Source organism: Lemur catta, chromosome 14 (assembly GCF_020740605.2).
Source record: "Lemur catta isolate mLemCat1 chromosome 14, mLemCat1.pri, whole genome shotgun sequence".
Taxonomy (NCBI): Eukaryota; Metazoa; Chordata; class Mammalia; order Primates; family Lemuridae; genus Lemur; species Lemur catta.
The window spans coordinates 12,606,228-12,621,863 of record NC_059141.1 but is presented as its reverse complement, the minus strand read 5'-3'; the positions used below and the strand labels follow the sequence as shown (position 1 = coordinate 12,621,863).

The following is a 15,636-nucleotide window of genomic DNA, read 5'->3' as shown; positions in this document are numbered from 1 at the left end:
AAATATTTTATGTAGAAGTCTAGATTTTCTTTCTTCAATTTGTAGTAATTCACATTCACTGAACTGTACTCTTATCACTTGAATTGAGCAATACTCCTGCTAATTTTGTTCTAGGATTCAGCCTTACATTTTTTAGCCCAGCTGACATTAGGATTGATTATTACCACACACAGGATACATTGTACTGGTCTGGTACTTTCAACTCCAGTAAATAAGAAAAAATAAGAAGAGAGAAGTCAAGCATGAATGCCTGGTCAAGGAGTTGGTGGGGGTTGTTTGTGGCAAAGGCTGGAGTCTATAAAGGCAGAAAAATGTCCCTAGATCTGGGGCATTGCAGTCTTTACTCAGGATTGCTCAGGTGTCCTAAGTCACCCAGTCCCTCCCTCCGAAAGGCCGTACACTCCTGACTTCTTAATGCTAAGTTTCAATCCTGAAAAAAATAAAGATACTTGTACAGACGAATTTGTGAAAATAGTTTTGAAGGGGTTGCTTTTCCTTACTGATATTTTTCCTTCATTCTAAGTAGATATTATCTTTTCTCAAGTTTGCAGCCCTTCTTCTGAAACTCTGCTAGCTGCATTTGACTATTACTGCTACTCTTTTAAACACAATATTTACATAACACTAAATTTTGGGTTCCTTCTTATGTCTGAGTTTGCCCCTTCCCAGTCTCCTTTGCTGTTTTTTCCTCAGGATGATCATTTAACATTGGTATACTTCAGGGTATACTTCAGGGTTTTCACCTATCTACAAAGGTGATTTCCTGCCTTCGTGGCTTTAAATCTCATTTAAATGCTCATGATTTACAAGTTGTTACCTACTACGCATGCTCCTGAGCTTGACTAAGCATCTAGTTATTTGATACGTTTCTCAAACTTAACATCTTTAAAACTAGGCTCCTAATTATTCCCCCAACTCCCACCACAATAAAACCGAATCTCCATCTCAGTAAATGACTTTCGCTTGGTCTTAGGACAAAAACAAACAAACAAACAAACAAAAAACCCCTTTGCTTTTCTTTCTTTCAAAGGCTACATCCATTTATATAGCTAATCCTGTTTTCTGTTACCTTCCAAATACATCGCCTGTATCTGACCATTTCTCAAGACCTTCACTGCTCTTACGCTAGCCTCCATCTCCTCTTGCCTGCACTGTTGCCAGGGCCTCTAGGAGAATCACAGTGAAACTTTGTTCTTGGCTTTGAGGTTTTTGTACTTGTTCTCTATGCCTAGAATACATTTTTCTCTTACTATCTTTGATCTTTAAATGTTCCTTCCAAAATTACAAGCATACTCCTACTCTGACAACAATTTCTCTCTTCTTTCACTGGGTTATTATTCTCCAGAAGACTTATCATCATCTGATATGCTATAAACTTAAATTATTAATTTCTTATGTCCATCCAATAGAATATAAGTTGCATGAGGACAGAGATTTTTATCTTTTATTGTTATATCCATCTCCAGTGGCTAGAATAAGACTAGCACATTGAATTTTTCTTTGCATTTTTGGTAGTCAGATGAAAATTGGAAATATGACCTCTTGCATAATTCTCACTGTCAGGGTGCCTATAAATTCTTAGAAAGAGAAAATGTTGCCTTACTAAATTATACAAAAATATATATAAGGAAGACCTTATAAAGTACACAAGTAAGCAACATGAATGATGCCTTGCTAGTTTTTACAATAAATCCAGTTATAGTAATCCCATCTTTACATTTTATATTAATAGTTTTTAATGGCTGAGGGCATAACATGAAAGGTATGTATCCAAAAGATAAAAGTCATCTCTATTTATTTAAAATAATTTAAAATATTTTTATAAAGGTAGCAGTTTAACATTATGAGCAATGTTTCACCCTCATGTATCATGCATAACCACTCATGAACTACAGCATTTAAATGTTTCATCTTAGTTTCAGCATTGTGTATAGATAAAATTAAAAATGAATTTCCTCTGAATTCCTTTTATTAATATCAATGTGAATAAAGGTCACATGTGTAGAATAATGTTTACCACAGAATTATTTTAAAATCACTAAAAGTATAAGTGCCCACAATAGAAAACAAAAAAGTAAATGCATTACAGTGTATGATGAAATATTTAGCCATTAAAGTTCATGTTTTCAAAGAATTTTGATTTATGAAAGTTACGAAGTTTTATGAAAATGTCTGTCTTTATATCTACAGAATTTTAACAGGAATAAAATACACTGAAATGTTAACAGTATTTCTCTCTAGTTATATGAACATGGATAACTAATATTTTATTCTCCTTTGTACAGTTTCCAGAATTTCCATTTTTTAGCATTTTTATAATAGCAGAATTAATAAATATCATTTTTAAAGAATTAGGACTTCTTCCATATATATGTTGTGCATTTTTTTGATGACAAATATTTATATTTTGCTAGTATTGAATAGGCCATTAGTATTTATTGATAATCATTTTCAATACTAACGTGCAATATATTTTCACCTAACTTTTGTTTTTCAGACAGTTTTTTAAAGTACGTATCAGGATTCTACTTTTTTTGTTCCCCACAGACAGCCTTTTGATTGACTATCAGTTTACCTTCAGCTTATTACAGGAAGATGATCGCCACCACACTGCCATAAACTTTATAGCAAACCCAGAACAGGTGAGGAGAGATCATTATCTTTTACGGTGTAATTATACTAGTTTCAATGGATACAACTTTTCTGTCATCTTTTATTGTGATTTTTCACTTCTCAGAATTGTTGTAGGGCTTTTGCAGAAAAGACAAATTTTATTAATTCTTTCTTTTCACAAAACTTAGGTATCCTTGTGACTCAGAGAATTTTTTAGTTTGATATGTCATATTTTGCAAAGTCCTATAATTTAGATTATACATAATTTCTCTGTATATATTCTTATAAAAGAATTTATGCTTATAATTACACATTTCAACTCAGAGTATGCTTATTTAAAAATAAAGCCCATGAATTCAACACATGCTAACTTGTGTCTATGATGGATAATGTAGTATCTTTCTGACTTACGGTATATATTTAAATTCTATGGGTTTATTTTTCTTTGATTACTTCAAATTCTCAGATGCTATCTCTGCAATATGAATGAGTACAACCCTGAAAAATATTTATGACAATCATTAAACCTTATTATAACAAATTTTATTTTCCATACGCTTTCAAGATTATCATTCTTCTTGAAATCATATTTGCTTTTAGGAAACTGTGAGGAGAATATCATTTGATGGATTTGGAACACTGTTAATAGTTCCTCATGGAGGCTAAGCTGTCCTCCATGTAGGGAAATCATTAAGAGCGTTGCGCACTGTCTGGGGGGTGGACAGGCTTGTAGCTCTGACTTGGGCGGAGGAAAGGCAATATATGTAACCTAACCATTTGTACCCCCGTGATATTCTGAAATTAAAAAAAAGAGTGGCTATTATTTGGAGGTATAAGATGGGGGCTTATTGTACATCATTCAAATGGGATGTACACTAAGCCTCAGTCACACATCATCCAGGAACCTTTGACTTTTTATGGTGCTCCTTTCTACTGCTATATAATCACAGAAGGGCCATATCCCTCAGTCACTTTCCCTCGTAGACTGTTATGTCAAAAATGGGGAATTTGATTGCTTGCATATTTTTCTCCTAAGAGCCACTCAGAATATTGGGGATATATTTTCTATTGGCTTACCTGCTTCATCATAATTAGAAAAAAATAGTAATACCAAGGAATTAATATTCCCTTCTCTCTCTTTCTCTCTGTTACTCAGTAGCCAGGTCTTGCTTAGCGGTATAGATTTTTCTACAGCTCTTTGTATATTTAAAACAAAGCAGAAACACTAAAGGTCTGAAGCTAGGTTTTTTCTTTTTTTTTTCTCCCCCACCCCTCCCGGTTTCTTCAATATGACTATCATTCTTTGCCTTTGCACATAGTTTTTAAATACAATCATTCCTACTTTCTGTTCCTCACCTCTTGGAGTAAGAAAATAACGAATAACATTTAACGAAATCTCCCAGACATTTGTTTCCCTGAAATAAAATGAAGTCTGTACTCTATTAATGAATGACAAAAAGCAGGTTTAATGACATCATATTAAATTCTTCAGTGTTCCTTTGTTTAGCTGTTTAAATAATGTGATTTGCTCTTTTCACCAGAGTAGGTTCATTGTTTTTCCCTGAAAGTTTTACTTTATGTATTTAAAGCATTTTTCCACTAGAAAATATGTTTGCACCTAACAAGAAGTCTTTCAATAAAACAATCTTATATTGCTATAAAATTATTTTGGACTAATCCAAACCCATATCATTTAAATATTAGTTACAAGTAACCAAAGAGAATAAAAATAAAAATATTAAATTACAGTAGCCTGTGGCTTATATGCAAAAGGCCAAATTAAAAAGAGAAGATAAATGAGAAATTTAAATCTACCTTTGAATTTATTGTACATTTTTTCATTAAAATGTAAGTATAAATGGCATGTACCTATAATTGAATATTTATAAAATATATAGATTAAGAAATATAATGTGGACATAAATAAGTAGACTAAATCATATCTATCTAGTGTAATTTGTATTTTTTAACTTTAATCTTTTCTTTCTTGGTAGTCGAACAAAAATTTGGATATATCAATTAATGCATCAAACAACTTTAATCTGAATATTACATGGTCAGTTGGTTCAACAGGTAAAAAAATTTTGATGTTATGTCTCTTTCACTTGTGTTCCTATCTGGAAGTTGTTCTAATATGACCTTTTGCTGTTAACTAAATAAATGAAATTTTAAAAATATCATATGCCATAATCTTGGTGCTGTTGATAAAAACAAAAAGCAGAAAAATGGATAAAACTTCATTACTTTGTTAACTTTCTCCTTTATTCAGTTAAAATTAGGTGGAGAACTAATATTATACACTAAATTTTTTAAAATGGCAGTGATATGAAATGCTGAGATGTTAATTAAGATAGATAACTTCTTTACTGACTAAAGAGACTGAGATTTTAATTACTTCATTCACTATTGAAGCTATAAGTTTAATTGTTAACCTTAATATTTATACAAAATAATAGAATTCTTCTGTGCATGCTGATAAAAGTAACAACTTATCTATTATTTTCAAACCTAGAAATATAGCCTTTCTTGTCAGCTTTAGTGCTAAGAGTGGCTAAAAATCCTGTACATAGTGTCTTCCATAATGTTAATAAATTGGAATTATTGACTTTTTAAAAATATAACTGAATTCAAATCTTTATGTTGAGTTATGGAAATGTATGATTTTTATACTTATGTCTTTGTAAAATCTATTGCTTTTCATTTTCTATATAAAATGTATACTCTCATGAATGTGCTAGATATTGTTTTGTTATATAGAAAATTTATGGATTTGTAAGTTTGTTTTATCTCTGAGAATTAAGTCATACTATTTTAATGTAGAATCATGGATACATAGAATTCAAGGATTAAGAGATCTTTTGCTATTCCAGAACCTCTATTACATGTGAAATATGAGAAGTTCAGGCAAATATACAGATATTTTGTAATATAGTACCAAACATATAATAAATTATTGGTGCTGTATCATTAATTAAAAAATCATGATAACTTGCCCTACTAATTTGAAATTTATTTGTGACCAATAAAAAACCCTACAAGAGTTTTAAAATGTATCTGCAAAAAATATACATTTCTATATAAAACATTTCTAATTACTTTTGAACAGTAATTTTAATACGCAAAAGATCACACACTTTTTCAAATTTTCAGAACCAAATCTCAGAAATTTTGATTTATCAGTTTGGGAGATAGGGTCATTGAATCTGCATTTAAAAAAAGCATATAAGATAATTTTGGAATAGGTGGTCACTAAAAAATTAATTCAGTTACTCAGTAAACTAATTCTTCTAAATTTTTAAATTTATTTTATTTTATTTTTTATATTTTATTTAAATTAATTTATAATATTTTAAGGTCAGATTCTTTTTTTAATATTCAGAACGTCTTTTTGTTTGTTTGTTTTGTTTTGTTTTGTTTTTTGTTTTTTGAGACAGAGTCTCATTCTGTTGCCCGGGCTAGAGTGCTGTGGTGTCAGCCTAGTTCACAGCAACCTCAACCTCCTGGGCTCAAGCAATCCTCCTGCCTCAGCCTCCTGAGTAGCTGGGACTACAGGTGCACACCACCACGCCTGACTAATTTTTTCTATTTTTAGTAGAGACTAGGTCTTACTCTTGCTCAGACTGTACTTGAACTCCTGACCTCAAGCTATCCTCTCTCCTCAGCCTTCCAGAGTGCTAGGTTTACAGGCATGAGCCACCCCTTCTGGCCTCAGTATACTAATTCTAATTATTTTTACTGTTTATTAAAGTGGAGGTCTTGGTAAGATTGTTGGAAATGCTTTTTTCCATTTGTTTAACTTCATTAAATATTTATTGTGTGCCCAATATGTGTTTAACTAATTGAGCATTTAGTTCATGTTTTAAATTATGACCTCCACCTGATTTATTTAAAGTAGTAATGGTTCAATTTGTGGTAAGACAAATAAATTGATTTCTTTTCCATCTTTTAATTGGATTGAGACACATGAAAATAAGATCTGATTTGTTTTTAGATGCTCTGTGAAGTAGCAAGTAGAAAGAAGAGCTCAGTTTCCAGGGCAATATGTACTTGAGTTCAAAGGAGTTTCTGCTTGGTAGCTAAAAACTTGGGGCAAATGCTTTAATCTTTCTGAGGCTCAGGTTCTAATTTGAAAAGTAGACATGGTAACTAACACCTCTGGGATAGAATTGTTATTATTATAGAAAAGAATATAAAGTCTCTAAGCCAGTGCCTAGTACACAGTAGTATTATTAAAAATAATTTTATGCTAATTCTATTTCCATTATATTGCAAACTTTTTCTTTATTTTTCATTTAAAATTGTAAATATAAGTATATTTTGATAATTACATTTTTATAAGAGCAATTATTAAAAAACTAAACTAAATGTAGTATTTTTAAGTTCATAAAGATATGTTTCTTAATATGAATTATTTAAATTTGTCATTATTTACATTTTAGCTGGAACAATATCTGGGGAGGAGATTCCTATAATTTCCAAGACTAATATAAAGGAATACAGAGATAGTTTTTCCTATGAAAAATTTAACTTCAGAAGCAATCCTAACATTACATTCTATGTGTATGTCAGCAACTTTTCCTGGCCTATTAAAATACAGGTAAGTGTAAAGAGTATTTACTCCTAATGACCATTGAGTATTTTCATTACAAAAAGAATCCTGTTTTTGTCCAAAGTGATGGTATATATGCATTTGTTGACTTGAATAATACATGTATTAACTCTTGATTAAAAAAGGTTATGAATGTCTGTGATAATGACTGTCTTTTCTTACAACTCCATTTGAAATTATTTGCTGTTTTAGTAATATTATTTTTGCTTTAGTATATATGAACATAATTAAATCTTTAATAATTTAGGATTAGTAAAATTTAAGTTACTTCTTTAAGTCCCACTACCTCTCATCATTGATTTCTAATCCTATCTTGTATATATGTTGTATGTTTCTTTTTTTATGGTTAATAATAGGCTGCTGAAGACTTCAGATTTTTTTAAGAAAGCAATTGAGTTCATTCTATCTTGAAGTAGTCAAGGTTTATGTTATTAATTTATGCTTTCATGAAAGAAAAGCCTATGTGTTGAGATGCTGGGATTTGCTCATTTATTTGTTTCTTTATGACTGATTGATTAGATTGAATTTACATGAGGTATTTGAATAGCATATATGTGCCAACCCCTGTTCAAGACTTTTATGTTTTAAAATTATAATTCGTAAATTATACCTTCCCCTTAAATTAATAAATTACAGCTTATGCTCTGTGACTAGAAGTGTTTGCAAGTTTTATTTATATTAATTGCTATATGATCATTTGTGGGAAGAGTGAGTGATTTTTAAAATCATTTTTACTGGAAACAATTTTTCTTCTTGTTTGTAAGGTTGATTTAACACCTAAATTAAAGTAATTACTTAACTGATTAAGAAGTATTAGTATAAATTACTACTCAGTAAACTTTGATATGGAAATTAATTTAAGACATTTATTTCTTCAGTGCAGTGTGATTGATTTAGATCCTGATACAGTCAGAAAAATGTCGGAAATATTTCCATATAGGATTTAAAAAGTTTGATATTGCAGATATATAATTTTATTTCCTAAGATCCATATAGAAATATTCATCAGATTGTACTTGTTTTATTCAAATTATGATTGAAGGAAAAATGGCCTCATCTATAGACCTTAGTAAATAGTAACTAAAATTGATATGATTCTTATATTTTTAATTGTTTTCTATCTTTTATTTCTTGGTTATCTAATTATATTTTATTTTTAAACCATTACATAGTTACTTTATAATGTTCATGAGTATTTAATGGTTAGAAATTAACTTTCTAAATTGTATTTCCTTTTGAGGACATATTAGTAATCTCTTCTGTAAGCCAAATCAAAATTTGTGTAATGAGGTTGAACTACTCCACTCCCCCAAAATAATACAATGTGGAAAATAATTGGTATAGTCAAGATATGTAGAGCCTAATTCTTATTCTTTATTAAAATCATTACATTTGTCTTAAGGAATATATTATATTAAAGCATATATGTATTTATAGGAATATAATAAATTTTCAATTATTATACTTGAAGTAGTAAAATTATTTTAATTGAGATTTTAAATCCTAAAAACCACTATTCTACTCTGTTTCAATAAGTTCAACTTTTTTAGATTACACATATAAATGATGTGTAGTATTTGTCTTTCTGTTACGGATTTATTTACTTACCATATGTCCTTCAGGTTTATCCATGTTGTCACAATGGCAAAATTTTCTTTTTTTAAGGTTGAAAAGTATTCCATTGTGTGTGTGTGTGTGTGTGTGTGTGTGAGAGAGTATCATAATTTTTAATGCATTCATCTATCCATGGACACTTAGCTTGTTTCCATATCTTAGCTATTGGGAATAATGCTGAAAAGAGCACAAGAGTATACATATCTCTGAGATACTGATTTCATTTCCTCCTAATATATACCTAGTAGTGAGATTGCTGGATCATTGGTAGTTTTATTTTTAATTTTTGGAGGAACCTCCACACTGTTTCCCATAATGACTCTAACAATTTACATTTTCACAGATGGTGTGCAAGGGTTCTCTTTGCTCCAAATCCATTCCAACAATTTTTATCTCTTATATTTTTGATAATAACTATCCTAACAGTTGTTAGGTGATATCTCTTTGTGGTTTTAATTTGCATTTCTTTGACAGTTAGTGATGCTGAGTACCATTTTATATGCCTGTTGGCCATTTGCATGTCTTTGGAGAAATGTCTATTTAGGTCCTTTGCAAATTTTTTAATTGGGTTGTTTTTTAGTTATTGAGTTCTATGATTTCCTTATATAGTTTGGATGTTAACCCCTTATTCAATAGGTAGTTTGCAAATATTTTCTTCCATGCTGTAGGTTGCATTTTCATTTTGTTGATTATTTCCTTTGCTGTGCAGAAGCTTTTTAGTTTGATGCAGTCCCATCTGTTCATTTTTGCTTTTCTTGCCTGTGCTTTGGTACTGTATCCAAAAAAATTATTGATAAGACCAATGTCAAGGAGCTTATTCCCTATATTTTCTCTAGTTTCAGTTCTTATATTTAAATAGTTAATCCATTTTGAGTTGATTTTTATATATGATATAAAACACAAATCCAGTTTTATCTTCTGCATGTGGATATCTGGTTTTCCAAATATATTTTATTGAATATACTATCTCTTCCTCATTGTTTATTCCTGGCATCTGAGTCAAAGATCAGTTGACCTTTATGTGTGGGTTTATTTCTGGGGTCTATATTCTGCTCCATTGATATCTATTTTTGTACCATCACTATACTGTTTTGATTATCACAGCTTTGTAATATAGTTTGATATCAGAAAGTATGATGCCTCCAGCATTGTTCCTTTTTCTCAAGATTCTTTTGGCTATTTGGTGTCTTTTGTGGTTTTATTTGAATTTTAGATTTTTTTTCCCTATTCTTGTGAAAAATATCATTGGAATTTTGATCTGAATTACATTGAATCTGTAGAACACTTTTGGTAGTATGGACATTTTAATAATACTAATTCTTCCAATCCATGAATATAGGATATCTTTCCATTTATTTTTGGCATCTTCAATTTCTTTCATCAATGTTTTATAGTTTTCCAGGTATAAATCTTCACTTCTTTGGTTAAATTTATTCTTTTAAGTATTTTTAATTGTAAATGTGATTGTTTACTTAATTTCTGTTTTGGATACTTCATTGTTAATGTGTGAATTGCAGTGCTTTTTGTATGTTGATTTTGTATCCTACAACTTGACTGAGTTTATTAGTTCTAACATTTTTCTGATGGTTTGTGATTTTAAACATTTTTATTATTATACTTGTTGGCAATTTGTATATCTTCTTTTGAGAAAAAGAAACAGCTGAAAACATCTTAGATCATATCACTCCATAGCTCAAAACCTTCCATAGGTTCCCGTTGCCCTTATAATATATTTCAAACCTTCTATCTTGTCTAAGGACCTAGGTGACTTGGTTTCTGCTTGCTAATCTGAATTTATTTTCAACTAGTCTGTCCCTTGCTCACAATACTCCAGCTCTGTGACTTCCCTCAAACATGTGTAGCCCAAGCATCATCTTTATACCTGGTAATCCTCTATCAGCAGAACTTTGTGTGATTTTAAGCTTCTTATTATTTGGATATCAGCTCATATTTCACCTCTATAGTGAGACCATCTATATCCACCTGATCCAAATTAGCCACAATTCTTCTATTTTATATCATCTCTTTGTTTTCCTGAAAACACTTATCACTGTAAAAATTATGATATACACTTATGCGTTTATTTGGTTATTTTCGCTCTCCTGCTATTAGACAGCAAACTCCAAAAGAACAGGAACTTTTTTTAAATTCACAATGGTGTCACCAGCAACTAGAACAGAACTTGATTAATCAATATTTCTTTGAGTATTTTTTCATGATTTAAATAACTGAATAGATATAAGTTCTGAAATAAATATGCTTATTAATAATTTCTTCCATAATTTTGCCATTATCAAATTCTTCTTGTATCTCCAGAAATTGTGATTTTACTTATTTGGACTATGTTTTTGGTGCATATAGGTTTATTATTGTAATATCTTCTTTGTCCCCATGTTTTATTTGACCAGGTTTTGACTCTGAATTTCACTGTGCTATTAATGTTATCCTATACACTTTGTTGTTGTTGTTGTAGTTTTTAAGTGGCTATGATATCATTTTACAATACTTTATATTTTCAGTAAAAATGTGTCATTGTTGTAGATGTGTTTTCTGTTAAAAACATAAAGCTGAATTATACCTTTTAATATACTGTAAACATATTTGTGTTTCAATTGTGATTGAGTCTGTTCACATTTAGTGCAATTGCTTATATACTTCATTTTATTTTTTTAGTTTTATGTTATATTTATTTGTGACTTCATCTGTTCTCTTTTCTACGTATTTGCTAATTTATTCAAGCCATTACATAGGCTCCTTTTACCCCCTTTTCATTTATATATTTATCAACACTGTGTAAGGGTAATTTCCTATTCCTATATTTCTTAATCAAACTAATTTTCTTTTTTATGACTTCAAAATAATTATCTTTTGAAGATTATCCTATTAGTTATTAATTGATGTATGAAGAATTCTCTCACCATGAATTTAAGTTCTTCTTGACAATTTTGTTTGATAAGCTCCATTTCTACCACTTTCTTATGGACAATCACCTGGAGAGAAAATTCATTCTTTTCCACATTAAAAGATGCTTTTAAAAAATCTTTTAAGATAATTTCACATATAACCAATCTCCCATACCAATTATCTTTCTTTAGTCTCTATATAAGTGCTTTATAATTCAATTGCTTATAAGCTTGCTGGAAATGAATGCTACTATATTTAAGCTTGCATGTATATGCCAAAAAGTAACCATCTTCTCAACTGGCTATAATTCATTATATTATATAAGAAATACTGATATTGCTTATTTTAAAATTTCATTTAAATCCCTTAGAGTTCTTTCCTTGCATTGAAAGCTGGGATAATTGTAAAACTCATTCCTTTGTCTTTTCTTTTCTTTTCTTTTCTTTTCTTTTCTTTTCTTTTCTTTTCTTTTCTTTTCTTTTCTTTTCTTTTCTTTTCTTTTCTTTTCTTTTCTTTTCTTTTCTTTTCTTTTCTTTTCTTTTCTTTTCTTTTCTTTTCTTTTCTTTCTCTCAAAATGTGTTAGATTTATTGTTAACATAAAATGTACTTAAGCCATCGCTTAAGGATTACTGTCCGCTGCCGCTTGTCCAATGTCTGAAATTAGTTGTTTCATACATTTTGTCCAGTTTTCTAGTTGTTTAAGGCAAGAGAGAACACTCATTCCTGTTAGTCCATTTTGACTAGAAGTGGGAATTCTGTTACGTATTTTTGGAAGATTTTCATAAAAGATTATTAAAAGAAAAAGACATCTAGATATTTTAATGGTTTAACTTCAGCTATATGGGAAAACTCACTTATGTTGATAATGTCATTTAAGCATGATACAAAAGTTTAATAATATTTATTGTTATGACTATTATATGCCAATGTTATGGTAAATATTAAATTTCTATTTAGTTAATTTTTTCTCTAACATCATGAGGTTAATGATTTTATTATTTCCATTCACATATGGGAAAACTGAAACAAATAGACTAGGTGATCAAAATATACAGGGTAAGTAAGTAATAAGCTGCATTTTAAAATCATTTATTTCCTATTTAGAGAGTATATTATTGACTAATACACTATAAAATACTTTCTCAAGAAGGTGTTACAGTATGATTTCTGTAATGTTAGCAGAAATTGGGAACAACTTTAACTTATTGGCTGGTTTTACTTTTCAAAACTAATTTCTCATTAACATGAAGTTTTAAATATAACATATTTTATCTTTGAATGATGTGTAACCAAATATTTGCATATATGCATGCAGTTTCCCTAGATGAGGATATATAGGGAAAAAATTCCCCAGTTTCTTTAATGGACTTGAAATTTATATTTTTGTTTTACAAGCAATTATCAATTGTATTAATCAAAAATATAATCATTAATAGATGAAGAAACTAATTGGCATGTTTTAGTTAGGCACATTTAATCTGTCACAGCATTTTACATGAAACTTTTAGCATACACTCTTGAAGTAATTTTTGAACAGTTTTTTAACCATGTGATTTCCTAGTCTCTACAAGACCACCATTAGTATTTGAATATTTTAGGTATTCTAGATAAAGTTTTAATTCCATCATATATTTGATTTTTAATATGGTGATCCAAATGTCTTTATGATGTAGAAATATTATATTTACAAATGCCATGAAGCATCACCTCACCTCAGGTTTTAGAGAAGAACATACATTCAGTAAGTTCAAACTTTTTTTATTTTGATTTTTCAGATTGCATTCTCACAACACAATACAATCATGGATCTTGTGCAGTTTTTTGTCACCTTCTTCAGGTAATTTACTTTTACCAACTTTGAATTTGTTAAGCCTATATTCTTATACATGTTCTTTCAATCTGTTAGATAATTTAGCAATTATTTCACCTTAAAATATCATATAGCATGTCTTGAATAGTTTTATGTGCTTCAATATAGACCACAGAGAGAAAGAACATATCTGAAATGTACTTGTATAAGATTATTTTACTGTTATACTATGTAATAGCTAATGAGTGCAGTGGAAAGAGCATAACTCTTTGTTTTCCTGCTACGTAAATAAGAAAAGTCTGCTTTAATGAATGAAATTAACAGTGCATGTACCTCATGGATTACTTACATCTACAAGAATTAAATCAATTCAATTCTTTCTTAGGTAATTATCATATGTGCTTAGCAACTTGCTAAAGTCTGTGTTAAATGATAAAAAGTATGTATTTTCTATCCTGAAGGAATTTGTGGTCTGGCAGTACTATATATGGTTTTGAATAAAGCATAATTTCCCAGAACATTAGTTATGTGAGATATTAATAATAGGTTCATATTAAAGGGTTCTATAATTAAACAACTTTTGAAAATGCTATCTATACTAAAGTTAAATATGGTTCGTTTGGTTGACTTTCGACAGACATTACTTCTTAAGAGTTTTTAACATGCTAATTTGCAATGTATCATTCTAAAAGAGAAGGTAGAGTTTATAGCATTTCTCAGAACATGAAAATGCTTTTTAGAGAACATTTATTTTCATTTACTTGGGATGTATAAAGAAACACTGGGTTAGGGATAAAAAAAAGCTGAGTTTCAGTGATAGAATATCTGTGTTGTGGAATCTGAGATCCTCTGGATTGAAAGAGATGTTTTCTTGTTAACATTGTTATGGATGTGTACAGCTTATGCTGGTCCTTTGGGTGCCTTTGAGCAAATTACACAAATGTGACTACTCCTTCTGGTAGGCATAGCCCCACATCATGGCACACAACTTTGAAAACAGAGCTCTGTATGAGTTTTGACCAATACTTACCCACTTGCCTTGGCAGACTTATACAATAAAGACCTGTACAACTCAACCCTTGATACAGATGATGTGTCAGGCACTTTCCTAGACACCAAGTAAACACTATCTTGTTGGTTGTCTTGTCCAGACACACACAGAATACTTGAACTCCCAAGACCTTCTCCATATTACTCTGTGAACATTTTCTGTTAAGGATCAGTTTTTAAATATTTCAGAACTTGTGGGCTCTATGGTTTTTGTTCCATCTTCACAGCTCTTCAGCTATGGTGCTAAAGCAACCAGAGCCAACATGGCAACAATTGGGAGTGACTGTGTTCCAATAAAACTTTATTATAAAAACATCTGGTGGGTTGTATTCAGCCTGTGGACATAATTTGCCCAACTCCTGATCTATTTTATGGCTGAATGCCTTCAATGACAGGACACTCACTAATTCCTAAGACAGGATTTTCTATCATCACATAACTAATTATTCTTTATCATTGAGCTTAAATCTGTCTCCCTGTGATATCTCTCCTAATTTATCCATATGGACCCATACATAACAATTCTAACCCCTCATTTCCATTTCCAGCCTTAAGATTTTTAAACTCTTTTCTCCAATTTACACCTTCCCTGTACATTTATCTACTTCTTTTGTCAAAGCCTTTGTCATATTCGTCACTTTGCTCTGAAAACAATCATGTTTGTCTATGTCTCTTAAAAATTATAATTTCTATAATTTAATGCTATAAATGTATTTATCATTGATATGTGTAGAAAGTATATTCATACTTTAAATTTGTTCCTTAAAAATAAAATTGGAGGAAATACCTTAAATACATCTAATGTTTTATGACTTTGTACTTCAGAATATAAATGAATTTTAAGGCTATTACCAAAGTTACAGTATGTTTTTAGAAAGTACTAGAAGTTACAACTGAACAAGCATTATTTAATGGATTAAAAATGAAACAATTTTTTGATGCAGAATCATGTGGACGGAAATTCACTGAAAAGTTCAATTATGTGTAAAAATTCACAAAGCTGAATATATATGTAAATTATTTAAATGTTTAGGGT

At 30.0% G+C, this 15,636-nt stretch overlaps 1 protein-coding gene across 1 annotated transcript in view; it reads left to right on the top strand.

Moving 5' to 3' along the window:
* ATRNL1 (attractin like 1) overlaps positions 1–15,636 on the top strand; it is a 541,384-nt gene that overhangs the window by 204,846 nt on the left and 320,902 nt on the right. The window contains exons 22-25 of the mRNA XM_045568085.1: positions 2,548–2,642; positions 4,608–4,686; positions 7,053–7,210; positions 13,516–13,577. Of these exons, the coding sequence (XP_045424041.1) occupies positions 2,548–2,642; positions 4,608–4,686; positions 7,053–7,210; positions 13,516–13,577 (394 nt within the window). The remainder of the gene's footprint in view (positions 1–2,547; positions 2,643–4,607; positions 4,687–7,052; positions 7,211–13,515; positions 13,578–15,636) is intronic.